We start from the raw sequence: 20,511 nt of genomic DNA on the forward strand, positions 1-20,511 counted from the left end.
GTGTGAAGTTAACAAATGACTGGTGTTGATAATTATAAATTTTCCCCTCAAATCTAGTGATTTGAAAATAGTTTTGGGTAAGGCAAGGGCAATTAACTTTCGCCTTGAGGCGAATTTATATACAAGGTGGTGTCCAAGGCGTATTTAACAAGGTGACAGCAGTGGCGGATTGAAATAAATACAGGCGAATTCACTTATTTTTTATATATAGAGTTTGACATACGGGCGAACGGGCAGATATTTTTTATATATGTAGTTTGACATTTGTGCGTGCTATTTCTATAATCAGCTGTGCTGCCGATGGCACCTTATTAAATGCACCTTGGTGGTGTCCAAGGCGTATTAACAAGGTGAGTGCGTCCCGGCAACAAATACAACAATGCAAAAACAACAGGCAATTTGTTTTTGTTAAAATGTACGGTAAATGTCAAAATCAAGGCGAATTAAAATATTACTATGGTGGTGTCCAAGGCGTATTAACAAGGTGAGTGCTTAAAATCAGCTGTTTCTTAATTCGTTGTGGTTTAATGTACATCTTCTGTCAAACTATGTTCATGTTTACATTTGTTATTGTAAATAACCAAGGTGCATTTAATAAGGTGCCATCGGCAGCACAGCTGATTATAGAAATAGCACGCACAAATGTCAAACTACATATATAAAAAATATTCGCCCGTACGTCCGTATGTCAAACTCTATATATAAAAAATAAGTGAATTCGCCTGTATTTATTTCAATTCGCCACTGCTGTCACCTTGTTAAATACGCCTTGGTAAATAACATAGTAATATTTTAATTCGCCTTTATTTTGACATTTACTGTACATTTTAATAAAAACAAATTGCCTATTGTTTTTGCATTGTTGTATTTGTTGCCGGGACGCACTCACCTTGTTAATACGCCTTGGACACCACTTTGTATATAAATTCGGCTTGGAGTTCGACCAAGGCGTATTTAACAAGGTGACAGCAGTGGCGAATTGAAATAAATACAGGCGAATTAATTTATTTTTTATATATGTAGTGTACACTGAACAGCTGATTACAAGGCGTATTTAACAAGGTGACAGCAGTGGCCAAAGTAAAATAATAAAGTAGCGACAGTACCAAGGCGTATTAACAAGGTGAGTGCGTCCCGGCAACAAATACAACAATGCAAAAACAACAGGCAATTTGTTTTTGTTAAAATGTACGGTAAATGTCAAAATCAAGGCGAATTAAAATATTACTATGTTATTTACAATAACAAATGTAAACATAAACAAAGTTTGACAAATAGTGTACATAAAACCACAGCCAATTAAGAAACAGCTGATTTTATGCACTCACCTTGTTAATACGCCTTGGACAGTACTATAACAAATACAACATTTACAAAAACCACAAGCAATTTTGTTTTTGGTTTAAGATCTGAGCTGTCAAAGTTGCCTGTTGTTGTTTTTGCTTTTGGGCTTGTTGTATTTTTCGCCACAACAACCACAAGTGAATTGACAGTTCAGACCAAAGTTAAAAAAATAGTCAGCTGTTCTACTGAGTCTACTTTATTAATTTACGTTGGCAGTGGCGAATTGAAATAAATACAGGCGAATTCACTTATTTTTTATATATAGAGTTTGACATACGGACGTACGGGCGAATATTTTTTATATATGTAGTTTGACATTTGTGCGTGCTATTTCTATAATCAGCTGTGCTGCCGATGGCACCTTATTAAATGCACCTTGAGCCATTTCTTGTAGGGTTGTTAATACATCTTTTATTAATACTCTTTTATTTTTTCACTACTACATATGCATCAAGGCGTATTACGCCTTGATATGCATTTTAAGCACTCTCTCGTTGGCCACCACCAGCGTTGCCGCTTTGGTCCAATTGGACCAAAATTGGTAGTTTGTAGTTAAAAAATTGACTTTTGGTAGTTTGGTTGGTTTGTTCCGATATTTGTCGTATTTTGGTAGGCTACGATATTTCTGAATACAGAAGTATTTTTAAAAACAAAATAATTAAAATAATAACGAAAAAACTATTTATGTTAAGCCAAAATAATAAAACTACATATTTGCAAAATATGAAGATAGCATTTTCTAAAATATTTAGTTTAGTCAGGTAAATATGTATTTATTTAGTAGTGTTGAGTTCAAAAAATGTCAAAGGGCTCTCAAAACTTTTATTTTCTAATAATATGTGTTAAACTCTGCTTCAATATCATTCTGCCTCTGGATAATTTTATAGCAGCAATAATATAATTTTAAGTTAACTATTAATTTTGAAACGAATTCATATAGCATTACTCAAATATTTTAAATTTGGTAGGTTTTGGTAGGCTTTGGTAGTTTTTAATTAGAAATTTGGTAGGAAAAATATTTTATGAGTGACAACGCTGGCCACCACTGATCTAAACAATTGAAGAAAAAAATAATCAGCTGTTCTTCTAAGGCCAGCTTCTATAAATTCGTCTTGTAAAAATGTTTACTACTATTTTGGAAGCGTTTAAAAGTTTTTAATATATTTATATACCATACGTAACGAAGAGGTTAAAGCTATGCAGAGATCGCTACAATATCCAGTTCTACTTCCCACCCTTTTAGAAGAAGTATTCGCAAGAATTTCTAGTTCCACGCCGGGAGACCAAGAAAATACAAGTAATTTATGTACTTAGATATGTACAAAGTATATCTACTATAATATAAATATACTGTGGATTTTAGTAAGACAATTACATATTTATTTTATAATAATCAAATAGAAAATCTTTTGGATTTACACAATCTATTGGGCAGACGTCTGGTACCGGCTGCATTGCATAAACTTGATAATCGAAGCATTGTCATTTATACCAACAATCCCAAAACAATACAACTAGCAGAAATTTCTGGGACCCCGCCATCTTTCCGTTTACTGCGTTTGTGTGTGCAATTAAATTATTGTACATGTGAATATTTCAAGGAAAAAGTTCTTAACAAAACGACTCCTTGCACTGGACCCTATACCTGTCAACACGTGCTGGCGGTTCGCTTAGCTATTGCTTTGCAGCATAAATGTTTGCAATATAAAGAAGTACCAACCCACAAACTTGATTTATTTTTAAACTATTTCCTATCGAGCAACTCGGAAGCTCAGTAATTCATTGCCCTTATACTGGAGACAACTAAAGTCTCATACAATATTCTAAGCAGTTGTTTGTGAAACGTATTTTACGCAATTGGAAGATGTTGGCTCAAGCTCACTATTAAGGTAAGTTCATAAAGCAACCCTGTTTTTCGGACGCCATCGTAAAGTTTAATATTAATATGAATATTTTATTTTTGCGGTCTTTGATTGTAGCATCAAAATGTATTACAATGGTCTGTAAGCTCCATTGTTTCTGTTTCTAGAGCATATGTACAGAATATTCCATTAAAACTACTCACTACGAAAAGCCAATGGATTATAATTTGAATGGGAGTTTCAGCCTAAATAGACTATTCGTTAAAGGTCCTGATTTGCAAGAATATTTCAAGAATTTGACAGATCTGGTGAAAAAAGTGGAAATAACAATATCATCGCGACCACACTATAATTGCTACATTGGTATGCAGTCGGAAAAAATAAATAAAGTTTTTTTTATAAAGTATGTTAATTAATATAATTTAATGTATTTAATAAAGGTTATGCCCGAAATTGTTATCCTGTTACATTCATTACTTAAAAAGTATGTATGTATAAAAACAAGAGAGCTTATATACCCTTCAAAATTATACTCCAAAATAAAAATTTTAAATATTTTTAGGTAAACAAAATTTATTTTTTTCCAAAGTTTTTTTTATTTTTTGGAAAATTTAAAAATTTTTTTTTTTTTTAAATTTTAAAATTTTTTTTTTGTAAATTTTAAATTTTTTTTTGTTTTTTTGGTGAAAAATAAATCGGGTTGAAAAATATTTTTAAACTCCCGCGGAATTTTTTTGATTGACTTAAAATCTATAACTCCTAAACATTAACACTAATATGATGATAATATGATATCATCATATTATAATATAATATGATATCATGTTAGCGTTTTTTTCAATTTTAACACGGTTGTTAACCCATGTGTTTTAACAACTCTTTTATAACATCATGTTTTAACAGAATTTTATGTCTGTTTTAGACACGGTGTAAGAGAGCAGGTAAAAATTTTAATGTTTTTGTGATTATAATTATGAGAGCTATCAACACCAAAAAAAATTATTAAAATGCAGCTGTTTCGACGATCTTGATTTATGCCAATCATTGTGAAATGGATTGCTACATATGGGAATTAAGGTCTACACATCACAAATTTTGTGGACGCAATCAAATTTGACAATTGCGGCAATAATAGAGAACTAGGGTTAGAAAAAAGGCACACTAAGGACACCAAGATGTATTAACCAGGTGGCAGCGTAACTACATTAATACAAGAACAACAGTCATTTTTACCTTCTAAACTGTCAAAAAAATTCACAAAAACAAAATTTTAAAAATGAAATAGTTTATTTTAGCACTTTCAAATATTTTACGCACATAAAGCGGGTACAAAAATTCACATTTTTATATATTAAATATACTTTTTACTCTTATAACAAGTTTAAAAATTTTTGTAAACAAGTTTTTGACATTTCAGAAAGTAAAACATGAATAGAGCAAAAAACAGTTAGCTGACGTTTCTGTATTGTATGTGAGAAACTTTTCATTCGAAACATTTATAAACTTCTTGCTAAACACAGGGCGAGTATTAGTAAATCGTTAACTGTGTCTGTACTTTTGTATTCAGTTTAAACATTACCTAGTCATCCTGTTAAAAACTGAATGACTACAAGAATTTTAAAATTTTTTTCGATGCGAAAACTTCTCACAAGTTACAGAAACGGGGTACTGGTTAAATATGCCATGACTGGCACTGCTACACGTTAAATATATATTGACCGCGATGCAGTATTGAACGTATAGCAGTGCCCTAATAAATACATTTTATGAAGTAGTTACCATCACTAATTACAACAAATTACCAAATTTTGTTAAGGTTGCCACAGTTTCGTGAAATTTTATCAATTTTGTATACGTGTTTTGGTTTTTGGCCAAACCTGGTAAGTAACCAATTACCCGCATAAGAAACTGGTATTTATATAGTTCTCATTTTTACAACAATAATTTTCTAGTCGGCTTCGCTTCGTATGGATACAGTTTTTTCGGATACTTACAAAAGTAGGTAAATTTTTAATAAAATAATTATTTTATTGGAAAAGTAATAAAAAGAGTATATAAAAATAAGTTTCTCTGATATTTAAATCGAGCAGTGGACATGTTATATTTAAACTTATTAAAATTGGTTGCGCTATTTTGTGTTACATAGTAGATATAAAAAAATTAAATTTGATAAATCATATATGGCTTATTTTATTAAATCGGATTCTGTAAAATTTTTAAACTTTCACACTCACTTAAAATTGTTGTACTTTGTAACTTTGTTGTAACTTTGTAACTATTTAATAAAAAAAAATTAATTGGTGCCGCAAAGCGACGCATTTTTTTGTTCATTATGACATGTGGTATACATACAGAATTTCTAAATGATCAACCATGTTTTTTTTTTCCAGTTATACATACACATATTGAATTGCAAATATATTGCGAATAAAATAGATTTGGAGAAGGTGTCAGTAAGCTGCTCATGAGCATAATTCGTGAAGCTGCTGAACTTGATCGTATTACAGTTAAAATCCATAATATGAAACGTAGTGCTTCTCGTGATTCTCCAAATAGAGCTAGTCATTCTTCACGTTCGCGATCATTAGCTATGGGCCGTGGTGCATACGATAATGGAAGTGGTGTGCCGGGGGATTCTCCCGAACGCATCTCTCCTGATAGATTAAGACGAAGGGTTGGACGTTCTCCCAGTCCTCGGGGTCGTTACGGTGGCGCCTCTCCTCCCCACCGAGAAGAATACATTCGTGGGGTCCCACCGTCAGCAGAAAGACCATCATACAAAGTTCTGTGTGTGAGTGCTTTACACCCAAAGGCATCGGATGAATTTATAAAGGAGACATTGTATCGTGAATATAAAAAGTTTGGGGATTTTAGTATTCGCATTTCGCATGATTTGGATGAGAGAGTGGCTTATGTATGTTTTCGAACTGCTGAAGATGCTCGAGAAGCGAAACATCACAAACCTCGCATTGTTCTCTATGATAAGGTTGCATTAGTCGAGCCAGTATATGAATCATCTGGACGCACTGAACACAGGTAAGCAATGCTGTATAATTATGTACTTGGTCCGTTCCATTACTAAAAAGATTTATACCTAGGTTTTAATTAGAATTCATCCGAAAAATAAATTGTATTAAAATTTAGAGTATGGGAATGAAATATTTCTTGCAGTTCTATCAATTTCTTTTACATGTTTCGAATCTCTGAAATAGAATTTTTTGCACTTTAAAAATGGCAGCAATATACACATCTGCTCAAAATAATAGATACACCAAAATTTATTTTTTAAAAACGAAAAAAAATAATGGTATATTGTAAAATTATAAAAAAAATTCAGTCGATTTTTATTTATAGTTAAAAGGAGAGTAAAAAACAAAAACAAAATATTTCATAATTAATAATAAATATTATAAAGTAAATTAAATTTCTTAAATTTCGAAAAATTTGGTGCTCATAATAATAGATACATTTTTAAAAATTCTTATTAAACAAAAGCTAATAAATTTTATCTTAAAAAAATTAGTTTATTATTAAAGTAAAGCTAGTATCCAGTATATCCACCTTTGCTTTGTAAAACTTTCTCCACTCTTCTGGGCATACTGGATATCAAGTTCTGACACTTCTCCAATGGAATCTCGTACCATATTTTTTGCGTTTTCTCCCATAAATCGTCTTTATTTTTGAAAACTTCCTTCGAAAGCCTTATCTTTAATTCACTCCACAAGTTTTCTATTGGGTTTAAATCAGGGGATTGGCTGGGCCAGCTTAAAACAGGTACGTTATTCTCCAAGAACCAGTTTTTAACTAATCTTGAACTATGTTTTGGGTCGTTGTCCTGCTGGAATGTCCATATTAATGGCATATTTTCCGATGCATATGGAAGCATTACTTTTTCCAATATGTCTCTATACCCACTAGCATTCATGGTATCTTCTATTCGGAATATCGGACCAACACCATTCCATGAAAAGCAACCCCAAACCATTATGTTTCCCCCGCCATGTTTTACCGTCTTTTTTGTAAATTTAACGTGGAATTCTTTTCCTTTTGGTCGGCGTACATTTCTTTGGCAGTCGTTTCCAAACAAATTTATTTTTGTTTCGTCGCTCCATAAAATATTTCTCCATTTTTTTTCGCCTTCACACCCGGACCATTGTAAGTGCTCTTTAGCAAATTCTAATCTTGTCTTGATATTTTTTTGGCGCATTAGTGGCACTTTTCTGGCAATTCTTCCCGGCAATTTAGCTTGTAAAAGACGACGACGAACTGTTTGTGGACTGATTTCGTTACATAGCTCCGCAGAAATAGCTTTCGCAGATATGAAAGGGTCTTTTTTAACCATAAGGACGATCCGCCTATCTGTTTCTGGACTGGTTTTCTTTGGTCTACCGCGAGTTTCTCTTTTTTGTTTTTTAGATAAAGCATTTTGGACAAAATGTAAAGATCTTCCTATGCTCTTTGCTATTTCCCGTAATGATTTTCCTTGATTTCTCATCGTTTGAACAATTTTTTTCTCATCTTCGGTACAATGATGATTTCGTCCCATTTTCTTCAAAAGAGTCCTATTTTTTATAAAATTGTTGCTAAAATTTAAATTATACTTACTGTTTCACGTAAATAGGAACAAAAAATTGCACAAAAAAAAATTGTATATAAACAAATTACAAATTACTGATGTGTATCTATTTTTATGAGCAAATAATTTTTTGTAATTCAAATAAATTCGTTTTTAAAAATCAACATGAAAGCGAATAGTTGCCAGATTTTTGACTGACATGACATTGCCAGATAGAAATTTTAATAATATGATGTATTCTTAACGCTTGCGAGGAAATTTTCAATGTTACCGCCATTTAAATTTTTTCCAATTAGGTGTATCTATTATTTTGAGCAGATGTGTATGTATGCTCTATTGTAAGCTAGAATATAAAAGCTATGATTATAACAAACAAAAAAAAAAAAATAAAAAACAGAATGTCCTCTGTAAGAAACGTTCACGGAAATTTGCGTAAGCTGGAACGTTTCACTCTCTTACAGAAGACTTGATTTTTATATGGACTTTGTATATTGTTGATACTGTATACAGATCGAGATACCACGAATAGCTCTTTAAACTTCCGAACACTCATTTAAAATTAGGATTTGTTGCATTTGGAAAGACTTGCTTTGAGTTCTACGGTTAATAAAATAATGTTAGATATATTGGTCTTGGAGGACATTCAAATGCAGACATTATTTTTTACATAAACAAATGATTAGACCAACATGTTATCTTTATTTTATACTTTTCGTTTATAGGCCTCGTGGACGTTCAATGTCTCCACCGGAATATGATCGTTATCATTACACTAGGGTACCCGGACCGCCTCCGGGACCTCCGGAACATCGCCGTCCACCTTTGGATGCATACGATCGTTATGGGCCTCCCCATATACCTCCACATCCTCATACGCGCGAATATCGCCCCATTCATCATGAGTACCCGATGCCACCAAGAGGTCCTCCAATGCACCGTGGTCCACCACATTTACATGGACCACCACCACCACACTATGGTGGCCCACCACGTCATATGGGCCCGAGGCCTCATGTGCCGTATGAAAAACCAGAAAACAAAAAGGATAAATTTCCCAATTATTTGCATCATGTTCAACCTGAAGATGATCCTCTATCTACACGCACGCTGTTCGCCGGAAATTTGGAGGTGACAATTGCGGACGATGAACTTCGACGTATATTCAGCAAATATGGAATTGTGGATGACATTGATATCAAAAGGCCACCACCTGGTACAGGAAATGCCTTTGCTTTCGTGAGGTATCAGAACCTGGATATGGCTCATCGGGCAAAATGCGAACTATCTGGGCAATACATTGGTAAATTCCAATGTAAAATTGGTTACGGCAAGGTGACGCCTGCAACCCGAATTTGGATTGGTGGTTTGGGTGCATGGACATCGGTAACGCAGTTGGAGCGAGAATTTGATCGGTTTGGAGCTATAAAGAAAATTGAGTATCAAAAGGGGGACACTTGTGCGTACATTCAATACGAGACTATTGAAGCAGCAACGGCAGCTGTTAAGGAAATGAGAGGTTTTCCCTTGGGCGGACCAGAAAGGCGTCTGCGTACCGATTTTTCGGAATTGCCAGGAGTGACACCAACAGCAGCTCCTTTCAAGCCGAAAACACCATATGAAGAAACAGCTGGAACTGCCGTTCCATCCTCTGAATACAGACGCCCCGAATATGATTATCACTACGAAGAACCTCATCATCACCATCCTCCTCACCATCATTATGCACCACGTGGAGGATATGCCCCATATCCACCTCGTGGTTCATATCGTGGCCGTGGAGGATATCGGGGACGTGGTCGTGGCTCATATCATTACCACAATGATGTCCATAGACCAGCACACCCAAGTGCACACTCTTCTTCAAACGCGCCTGTGCCACCACCGGCCGGTGTTGAAGATGAATGGCGCCGTCCTCCTGGCGAGCCCGGTTTCGATAGAGGACGTTCTGGTTCAAGAGAACTAAGATCGGATCGTTCTCGGTCGCGTTCACCACACAAAAGAACCCATTCACCAGGTTCTGATTCAGATTCATCGCAGCATCGCAATGGCGGCTCATTAGCTTCAGCGCGTACACTGCCAGATGTCGCCCGGAAATGCACCGTTATATGGCAAGGTGCCCTCATACTTAAGAGCTCTTTATTCCCAGCCAAATTTCACCTTACGGATGGTGACACTGACATTGTCGAATCCCTTATGCGTGACGAAGATGGCAAGCATAACTTACGTATTACGCAACGTCTGCGCTTGGATCCCCCTAAATTGGAAGATGTCCAGAAACGTATTAGTTCATCGTCTTCACATGCCATTTTTCTGGGTTTGGCCGGCTCAACATCAGTTGCTAACACCTCCGACGACAGTTCGGTACAGACTAGGCCTCTTCGTAACCTAGTCTCTTATCTTAAACAGAAGGAAGCTGCTGGTGTTATTTCTCTATTGAACAAGGAAACAGAAGCTACGGGTGTATTGTACGCATTCCCCCCTTGCGATTTTTCAGCTGATCTTTTGAAGCGGACGTGTTCAACAGTAACTGAAGAAGCATTCAAAGAGGATCATTTGGTAGTGGTCGTGGTCAGGGGCGGAACGGCTTAAGTGAATATATTTTAACATTTTAATTAATTTAAACTACAACAAATTCATCATCAACTTCAAACAAAACAACAAACCAATATGAAGACGAAATCATAATATTGAAAGTTTTATGATCAAATACAAGATATAGGAACATACTACATACATACTTACTTACATACATATATATACAAATATAATCATACATTTGTAGAGCTTTATTTGCCGAAACGAAGCGTCGTCATTCAGTTACAATTTAATATTCAAAAGTTTACTTAATATTTAACTAATATAAATAAGAATAATGAACACTATTTTGTTCTTACAAAACAAAAGACAGACCCATAACAACTGTGTTCCCATACTTGTCATATTCAAAAGGATTTTATCACAATTAGCCAAAATATTTATAATATAATATACAACTTACAACTTAATGATCTGGCTAAAACTTGCTAATCCATATGACTTGTATGGAATCAGAGTAATTACATTTACTATATTAACGCATAGCTACATACAATATATAATTAGTGCCAATTGTAAAATCAAAAGAAAATAAATAGTTATATACTCGTATGTACTTGATTTTCATCAAAATATAAAAAGATGAATAACAAAAACAATTGTGCAGTTCCCAAAAGCAAAGTGTATGAATACAATTTTATATAAATTAAAAAAAAAAAAACGAAAAAAAAAGCGTAAATGTATAAATATAATTAATTAACTATATAATTGATCCTAAATACTTTTCCATAAAATGTTTTCATTAGTTTAGTGGCAAAAAAAAGTGGTAAAACTAAGACATCGAGACAAACAAATGGTGGTGCTTCTAAAACTGTGCATTTTTCCCAAATATTTATTTATTTTTTGTGTTGTTTTCATTTTTGTGAGAGAAATTGTTTATGATTTTTTCAAATGGGAAATTTCTCATTTCAATGTTCGCAAGAAAGTGTTTTTAATATCAATGGCTTAACTTAACGGATGTACTTTTAGTACAAATGGTGTACGATGATGGTCTAGGTGATGTTACTGTGTTGTAGAGAGTGGTCGTGTGGTCTGCAATATTAATTAATTAATTAAAAGTTCGAGCCGGATGCTTATCAAACCTAAACTCTCTTTGTGTTATTTTCAAAAAACTAAAACTCTCAAACTCGAAACTTCTATCAATACTAATAATAAAACAACATATTATATTGTTTCTAAAGTGATCACAATGTGCTGTGTTTGTTTGAATCTAACAACTTTCTTAAAGTACACAAAATTGTATGCGTGCCAGTCAGTCCTTGTGTATAATAGTCTGTAATGGTTAAAACAAAAATATGTTTCAATGGAAAACTCTATCCAAAAGTGAAGTGAAGGACAACAATGATGATGATAGTTCCTTATTTTTGACAAGTGATTTTTACTTATATAATACGTTCTACTACTTACTGTCCTACTTGACAGTTTGTTTAGTTTAATTCAGTACTTGATCTACTTTAAAAGTTCCAAAGTGATTTTGTGGCAGTGACGAATCATCTGTGGACAGATTAAATTTTAAGTCTACTTGACAGTTCAGTTGAATTCAATTCAGTACTTGCTAATTGGAAGTTATTCTATTTCAAAAGTTCCAAAGTGATTTTGTGGCAGTGACAATCATCTGTGGACAGATTCAATTTTAAGTAGTGTTTTCATAGTTCTTTTGTTTGCCTTGATTCAATCTTATTTCTGTTTGCACATCCTAAGAGAACTAGTTGTAGCATTTGTTTGAAAATTATATAAAATTGAAAAGGGTTTTACAAATGTTACAGAGTTTTCTACAAGGTATGCCTGCCCACCAATAAAAAAGTTATTCAGCTGAAGAAATGCACAAGTGGCCAATTGAAAAAAAAACCAATCAAATAAAAACCAGTGAAATTATATCCCAACACTTTGCAATGATCAATGCAATCAAGCTTAAATTGTAACACTTTTAATTAAATTTCAAAAAATTTCAATATAATAAATATTTTAATCATATATACATATAAAGTAATATACATACCTGCATTCATATATATAAAAAAAACACAAAGTGTTGAACAGAAAATAGACAAGATACATTTTACATAAAATGTGGTGTGTTTTAGAATATTGTTTTATTGAGTTAATCACATACATACATATGTATGTACATTTAAGTATCAATCATAATAGATGTAATAAAGTGTCGCAATTGCAAAAAATTTTGGCGTGTCTACTGTATAAGATAAATAACCATCATTATCTGCATCCCACAGAAAGTTGACGAGAGAATGAAAACCCTGCATTAGTTTCTCTCCAATGCTGACAACTACAATATAACGGTATCTGCAAAACAATGTATAAAAAAAGTCGAAATTATTCATAGTATGCTGATGTTAATTGGTAAGCATTTGTATTATAAAATAATAAGAATCCATATAATTTTAAAAAATTATCAAAGTCAATACATATTTTAAAACGAATGAATCCAAGAAATGGTAAAAAATATAGCATTGTAGCAACAACTTAATAAAATTTTCGAGAATGGTGTTTATATGGCAACTATGGAACATTGTGGATCGATCGGTACTAAAGTTGGTAGTTTAGCTTATACGAAACATATTTGTTCTGAATTTGGTTTGGATATGTTTATAATTAAGATATTTATGAGAGCTCTGTAGTATAGGGGCTAGGAGAAATAATGGACCGACTCTAACCATTATCTTTAAAATTGCGAAGGTTTTCATGGACAGACGAACGGACATCGATTCAGAAAGAGAAAGTGATCCTGAGCAGATTGGTAAACTTTAAAGTGGGTATTAGGACAATATTTTTGCACGTTACAAACATCAGCACTAACCCAATATACCATCCCCACTATGGTGGTGTAGGGTATAAAAAATATAGGTATATTATATAATTTGTAACGAAAATGCATTCTACGACTGAAAATTTATTTTTGGTATATCTGCGGTTTATTGTGCCTAATCCTTCCTAACCCTTCACCAAATTATACTTCAAAATAAAAATTTTAAATATTTTTAGGTAAACAAAATTTATTTTTTTCTTCCAAATTTGTTTTTTTTAATTTTTTGGAAAACATTTTTTTTTAAAATTTATTTTTTTTTTAGCGAAAAAACTTTTGGTGAAAAAAAATTCGGGTTAAACAATATTTTTTTCCGATTTTGACCCATTGTAGGTCCAACTTCGTATCGAATTTTAAGAGAGAAAAATAACTTTTATTTATATATTACATTATTTTTTTTATTTTTTAATAAAATGCTTAACTAAAAATATTTTTTGTTTGTTTTTTAATTTAAAAATTGTTCCGTTAGAACGTTTTTTAAAAATAGTTCGTCGATTCGACGAAGAGTAACCTTAATGTACTAAAATGAAGAGTAACCTTCCAGGGTTAAATAAACATATTTTCTAACATTTATATCATTATATTTTTATTATTATAAAATAATCGGACCAAATTTCGTATTTTTAGTTCCATTAGTTTCGGTCATATCATGTTATTAACAGCGAATGTTCGCTTAGGTGGGTCAACGTATTTCCACATATCTTTGTCCATATATGTTTTTCAAACATTTTTGAGAAAATAGAAATATTAATAATTTCATACCTTTTAGGTCCTTTTGTTTTGATTCTATCGCACTTAAAATTCAGGTATTTGTCTTAAATAGCTGGCCACCATTGTATGTACGTCGTTGCAAAGGTCTTTGAAATATCTATCATTAGATATCCATATTGTCTATATTAATGACTTAGTAATCCAGATATAGGTAAATATATCTCAGCCATTTGTGGACCGATTTTCTCGATTTTAAATAGCAACCGAGCCGGAAGATTTCCGGAGATATTGATGTATGGATCGTGTATGTAAATTATTAGGGGGCTTCGGAAAGACGGACATGGCTTAATCGACTCCGCTATCTATAAGGATCCAGAATATATATACTGTATAGGGTCGGAAAATTATATTGTGGAAATTACAAACGGAATGACAAACTTCTCACGAAGGGTGAAGGGTATAAAAATTAATAAAATAAATTTTATATTTTTCACAATATTTTAAATAGTACATATCGCACTTGATCAACAAGAGGGTATTAACTCAAAATTTTGAAAATTTCACTTTTTTCAAGAAATCAACTAACAACATCAATATCTATCTACTGTGAAAATTTCTACGTATTCCGATTACTCTTTCATCTCGAAAACAACATTTAAGACCATTTTCGTGATAATGTAGTGACTACTTTTATACAACAAAAAGGTATTATTTTGAGTTAATACAAAAGTTGAAATAGAAATGCATAGTATATTTTCATCAAAAAGGTATTATTTTGAGTTGAGCCTTTATTCCAGTTAAAAATAATCAAATTGTTTTTTTTATATTTGGTTGTATTTTGAGTTGATACTGTTTTGTTGATAAAATTTGTTTTACTTTATGATTTTAATTCGAAATGTGACTCTTTTTATAATAAAATTGTTCACATTTTTTCAGAAAAATGGTATTAACTCAAAAAACAGATTTTTTTTGCAATAATTGGATAAATTTAAAAGAAAAAACAATGTAATTATATTTTTAAATGGAATTTACATACTATGATGTATTCAGATTTTCAAATTCTCTTAAAATATAACCACAAACAGTTTTAATCCTCTACTGAAAATTTTAAAATTTTGAGTTAATACCCTCTTGTTGATCAAGTGCGATATAGTAGTAAAGGTATTTATAGACGGCAATACTGAGTATTAACACTTTTCAAATTCAAAATATTATTGGGTGGTCCCAAATTTAATTTTCTGAATACTTACGTTTGTACGTATTTTAAAAGAGAGATATTTATTATTTTTCAGAACAGAATTAACACTGTTCTTTTTTATTATACCCTTCACCTTCGTGAGAAGGGTATATATAAGTTTGTAATTCCGTTTGTAATTTTTACATTTTTCATTTCCGACCCTATGAAGTATATATATTCTGGATCCTTATAGATAGCGGAGTCGATTAAGCCATGTCCGTCTGTCTGTTGAAATCAATCGTCTGTCTGTTGAAATCAATTTTCTGAAGGCCCCAGATATCTCCGGGATCCAAATCTTCAACAATTCTGTCAGACATACTTTCGAGAATTTTGCTATTTAAAATCAGCAAAATCCGTCCATAAATAACGGAGATATGAGCAAAAATCCGAGACAACCTCTGAAAATTTCATCAAAAAACACAATGTATTGCATGCTTTGACAAAAAAGCAACAAAACGTATGTTTTTGGATGTGCATGCTTTGCGTATTTTGTTTCTTTTGGCGTTGTTGTTGTTTTTTATACAACTAAACGTTTGTTTGGTTGTGTGTTGGTTTTTTTTGACAAAAAAGCAACAAATCGTATGTTTGGATGTGCATGCTTTGCGTATTTTGTTTTTCTTTTGTGTTTTGTTTCTTTTGGCGTTGTTGTTTTTTATACAATTAAACGTATGTTTGGATGTGTGTTGGTTTCATTGGCTTGCGTATTTTGTTTTTTCTTTTGGTGTTTTGTTTCGTTTGGCGTTGGCGTTGTTGTTGTTTTTTGTGTTCTTGATAAATTTAGGATGCTGTACGCTGAAAGTGGGCAATGTACATACATATGTATGTAAATACTAATTATAAAAATAATAATGCATCCACAACAAAGGTGAAGGGTAAATAAGATTCGGCATAGCCGAATATAGCACTCTTACTTGTTTTTTTTTTTAAATTTTAATTATATTTTTGTTTGGCGTCGGACCAAAATGTGGCGCTTGCGATATATTTATTTGTCCTATATGAACTTTTTTACAAAAAAAAAGTTTGTACAGTAATTTTGACTTACCTGTACAATCAACTCTGCACGATATTTTGTGCAGGTAAGTTAAAAATGCAGTTAACCTCAATGCACTTACCTGCTCATTGATACTGGTAAGTGCATTTACAGTTTACTGCCCAAAAAAGCAGCTAACGGCAAATAATTTACACGAAGCTTTGTGATTTTTCCGTCTAAAAATAACGTCAAATTGATATTTTAGCTACTTTTAAAATTATTAAGAAGTGTACAACATATTTTTTCATTCAAAATCGTATTTTTCTTATTTGTTTTGATTTAATTTTGTATTAGACAGCTAAATTAATTTTTTTTCATGAAAACCAGTTATAGCTTCCAAAAGTATTATGCACTTATCTTAAATGTGCAGGTATGAACAATGCACTTAAATTAACGAATTTATATGGAGTTTGGTAAATAAATATACAAAACACAAGTTTTGTGCACTTATATGCAAACTGCTCTTAAGTGAAAGGCAGGTAAGTCAAAACTACTGTATTGTAAAAACGATTATTTACAACAATTCTTCGGAAATACTTACAGTTTCTCTAGATCAATTCGTTTAGTATTTTTCTTTAGCAAATATAGTGAAATAATGATATTCTTGAAGTTACAATTGCAAAATAAAGTTTATTGTTTTCTTTATTTAAAAGATATGCATATGTTTTACATTTCAAAAAGGAGATACTTTTTGAAAATCGCACTTTATCGCATTTAACCAGAACACCTGGCAAAATATGCAAATATAAATTTAACCCTGGGATAATAAATCATAGCAATTTTCAAACTTTCGTATTTTCTTTATTTTCAATGCAATTTCTTATCTAAATAACCCCTAAATAATGTTCATTATAATATTTGAATAAAAACAACGGTACATGTCAGCGTATTGATGCACCATGACTATGAATATCACAACATTGTTGAAATTTTAACAGTTTGGAAGACGGCCGAACAGTGGTATAGAAAAATTAATAGAGGGAAACAAATCTGTTACTTCTAAACGCTTTGTCCAATTTATGTAAATTAAATTTGACATACACAAAAAGGAAGTCTTGTCGAGTTCATGTTTTAAGTTTGGAAATGGATCAACCAGGGGCGCGGGCAGGGGATCTCAAAGTGGGTCACCTCGGTTATGATAAATTTTTAAAACGATTCTACTATATATATGTATTTCGGTTCTCAAAATAAAAAAAATGCAGCTCTATAGACAACAAAATTGTGCATCATATTGTGAAGAAAATTAAATGCGTTTTTATTGCTTTTTTAATTTTTTACATTATTTTTTTTATTTGAAAGATTCAATACTCCAAATCAAAAATATCTTAAAATTTCAAAAAACGCGCCCAAATCAAATGAAAACCTTTTTTTTTAATTTGAAAGATTCAATATTCCAAATAAAAAATATCTTAAAACATAAAGTGATAACATCTATAGTTTGACGTTGTAGGGGTAATTATTGACAACTCTCCCTAATAATTAACCTGGTTGATTCTGCCATGTCTTAAAATAGTTATTTTGGAACAATACGTTCAAAAGTTAAAAAGAAAAAGGATAAGGTTTTTCAAGGTACCACAATAAAATTTTAAATCTCTATATTCAACAACAACAGAAAGAAAAAGAACAGCATTTTAAAGGTTAGGGTCCGATTTTCTCCAAACTTTACAGCATGATTACTGAGTACAGAAAACTGATTCTTGCTAAATTTTATCATGATTGTTGCATAGTTAACACTATTATGAGTATATAAGTGCAATTCCGAGGGGAATTTGTATGTGGGCCAGGCGAAATCATTGACCGATTTCAACCAAAATCAGTTGGATTTGTCCTTGGATTTAATTAATCCATTCAGTGAAAAAGCATACTAAAGTAGCTTTCCAAAACAGTTATCCCCATTAACACGAAGTCTCTTTATGTGTTAACTAATAGTTATACTGACAGTTTTCATACAAAATAATTTTAACCGTCAGTATAGTTTTGAAAGGACATATAAATGATGTTTTGAAGTTGTAACTTTAAGAATAGCGGTATTCTTCACTAAAACAAAGTGAAACTATAAGTATTTTCGTACTCTATAGACTTCAACGAAATATATATTTTGTTAACTTTTGTATCACTGTGTTATTATTTGTTTAATTTCCTTACCGATCATAGTTTTGAGCTTTAATACGGTTTTTTATTTCTTCGCTTACTTCAGCACATAATTCTAATGTCGATTTTGGAGTATAAGTAAATTCTCCAAATGTGTTGTCCATAACCGTTTTAATGATTTTTTCACATACTTCCTTGTTGAAAGGACTAATTGATTTCATACGATAAGTGGGCATGAAGCGCATAACAGGCTGAAAATATTTCATTAACAAGGCAGAGTTTCAAAGTTATATACCTATGAATAACATACCTTAGGTGATGCGGATACAGTGAATTTTGCTAGTTGGGAATTTCGTCTTTTCTGTAAACACAAAATTAATTAGCCGCTATAATATTTTAATTAAAATAATTTCGTTGTCTTCCTTAAGCTATGAATATGAAGCACATAGAATGGCAAACAATATTTATATACATATTTATATTCCTTGCATAACACAAATAGTTTTACTTTGTTAAATCAATATTTTAAGGATTCTATAGAAACTAGTATGTATGATTTTTCACATTTTTTCAATGCAAATGCCAGTGGTCAATGGAGTTGCTCTGTTATTTAAATTCAAATAGATTTAATATATTAACTGCTCAACTCAATAACGGACTAGTCATTAAGAAATTATGTTTTTATAGGTTCCTGTGGTACTTTACGGATAAGACGAAGCAGTTAGTTGTATATATGTACTTTTATATGTACATATACTACATACATATGTATGTACATATCTGTAAGCCCAATATTGGTAACGGAACTGCTGACATGTTCGAATAGTAAATATATATGTACATATATGTATACATACGTACATATGTATGTGTGTAAGTACATACCTCGTTGGTATTTGTAGGAGCTATAATTGGATTCTCCGCATTTGCTTCCGACATTGCCGTTAATTAAAAAAAATGTTTGATATTTAGAATTGTTTAAATTTAATATTTGTTAAAATAGTTAATTTTATATTTACTGACAAATTGTTATTATAGCCCCGCAAACATTTTGAAGCACTACGTTAGACCGACTCACAGAACAAAAGTGTTAAATTTCGCACTCGTCCAACAATACTGTATTAACTCAAAAACTTTTAAGTGTTCAGGAGACACAAAAACCTGTTTGTGGTTACATTATTAGAGAATTTGAAAATCCGAATACATTATAGTAAGCAAATTCCATTCATTGTTTTTCTTTAAAATTTTTCAATTATTGCAAAATAAATCTATTTTTTGAGTTTTTACCATTTTTCTGAAAATTCTTGATATTTTTTTTTTGCATTATTTTATTATTATTATTTATTTTCAACAACCTAGCCTATTGGCCATAACCGGTTATAAATTTCTACTTAAACAAATAGTTTACATTAAAAAATTTAAATATAAAATAAATTAAATAATTATGATATAAATTAAATAAATATTATAAATAAAACTTAAACTCCAACATATTACATTATAAAACATCATTATTAGATAATGATTCTTTAATTGATGTCAGTTCATTAGCAACTTGATAAGAAAAACTAGTATCCACTAGGAAAAAAGAAATTTGATAAGTATATGTGTAACAGAAATAATCAACCAAATAAAAGAGAAAGCATAAGCATATAAGGGCCAAATATATGTATGGGGGATTTCATGTCAAGTGAATAGGGTATTCATTCGACTAATGATCGTTCGATTAATCGAATAATTTCTTACGAATAATTATTCGAACAATTTAAAAATGGCCATTTTCGAATAACGAATAATTCGAACAATTCTATGTAGAATAATCGAATAAAACGAATAAATGTTCATTATTTTTAAATTTGTTAAATTGCTTAAAATTTTTCATAATTTCAAATTCAAATAATTAATAATGACTCACAAAAATGGTATTGTTTCTGAAATTCGACAAATAATTAAAGACAAAGGGACTTTCGATCACAGTAGATGAGTGTTCCGATTGCTCCTTCTATAAATATATAAATATTACTGCAAGTTACAATTCTAAAAACATATCTTTCAAAATTTTTAACTTAGGTCTTGAACCAATGAAAATAAAAGGTACGGAATAAATTATTCGTTATTTAGCTGGCGAAATATTAGAAGAATCGCAATTAATAGTCAAAATATTAACTTGGATTAAAGTAGAGTTGAATGTGAGAATGTGATTTTGAAACGGTCATCGAAAGTGATATTGAGGATGACATT

At 31.5% G+C, this 20,511-nt stretch overlaps 2 protein-coding genes and 1 long non-coding RNA gene across 3 annotated transcripts; 2 read left to right on the forward strand and 1 right to left on the reverse strand.

Annotated features, from left to right (window-relative positions):
• The first annotated feature begins 2,450 nt into the window (after positions 1-2,450).
• LOC135961950 (uncharacterized) lies at positions 2,451-3,659 on the forward strand. The gene is made up of 3 exons (XR_010576620.1): positions 2,451-2,641; positions 2,746-3,233; positions 3,324-3,659. It is a non-coding gene; the product is annotated as an uncharacterized LOC135961950 (long non-coding RNA).
• A 1,455-nt stretch (positions 3,660-5,114) lies between these two features.
• nito (RNA-binding protein spenito) lies at positions 5,115-11,096 on the forward strand. Its single transcript, XM_065514128.1, has 3 exons — positions 5,115-5,204; positions 5,597-6,242; positions 8,505-11,096. Exons 2-3 carry the CDS (start codon positions 5,671-5,673, stop codon positions 10,369-10,371), a joined length of 2,439 nt encoding a protein of 812 aa, XP_065370200.1. The 5' UTR covers positions 5,115-5,204; positions 5,597-5,670; the 3' UTR covers positions 10,372-11,096.
• Positions 11,097-12,447: 1,351 nt separating this feature from the next.
• LOC135962285 (dynein light chain Tctex-type protein 2B) lies at positions 12,448-19,304 on the reverse strand. The gene is made up of 4 exons (XM_065514129.1): positions 19,156-19,304; positions 18,581-18,631; positions 18,325-18,521; positions 12,448-12,681 (listed from the first exon to the last, which is right to left on the reverse strand). The coding sequence occupies exons 1-4, from the start codon at positions 19,207-19,209 to the stop codon at positions 12,516-12,518; spliced, it is 468 nt and encodes a 155-aa protein (XP_065370201.1). The 5' UTR covers positions 19,210-19,304; the 3' UTR covers positions 12,448-12,515.
• Between the last annotated feature and the right edge of the window lie 1,207 nt (positions 19,305-20,511).

The sequence above is a fragment of the Calliphora vicina genome, chromosome 5 (assembly GCF_958450345.1).
Source record: "Calliphora vicina chromosome 5, idCalVici1.1, whole genome shotgun sequence".
Classification (NCBI taxonomy): Eukaryota; Metazoa; Arthropoda; class Insecta; order Diptera; family Calliphoridae; genus Calliphora; species Calliphora vicina.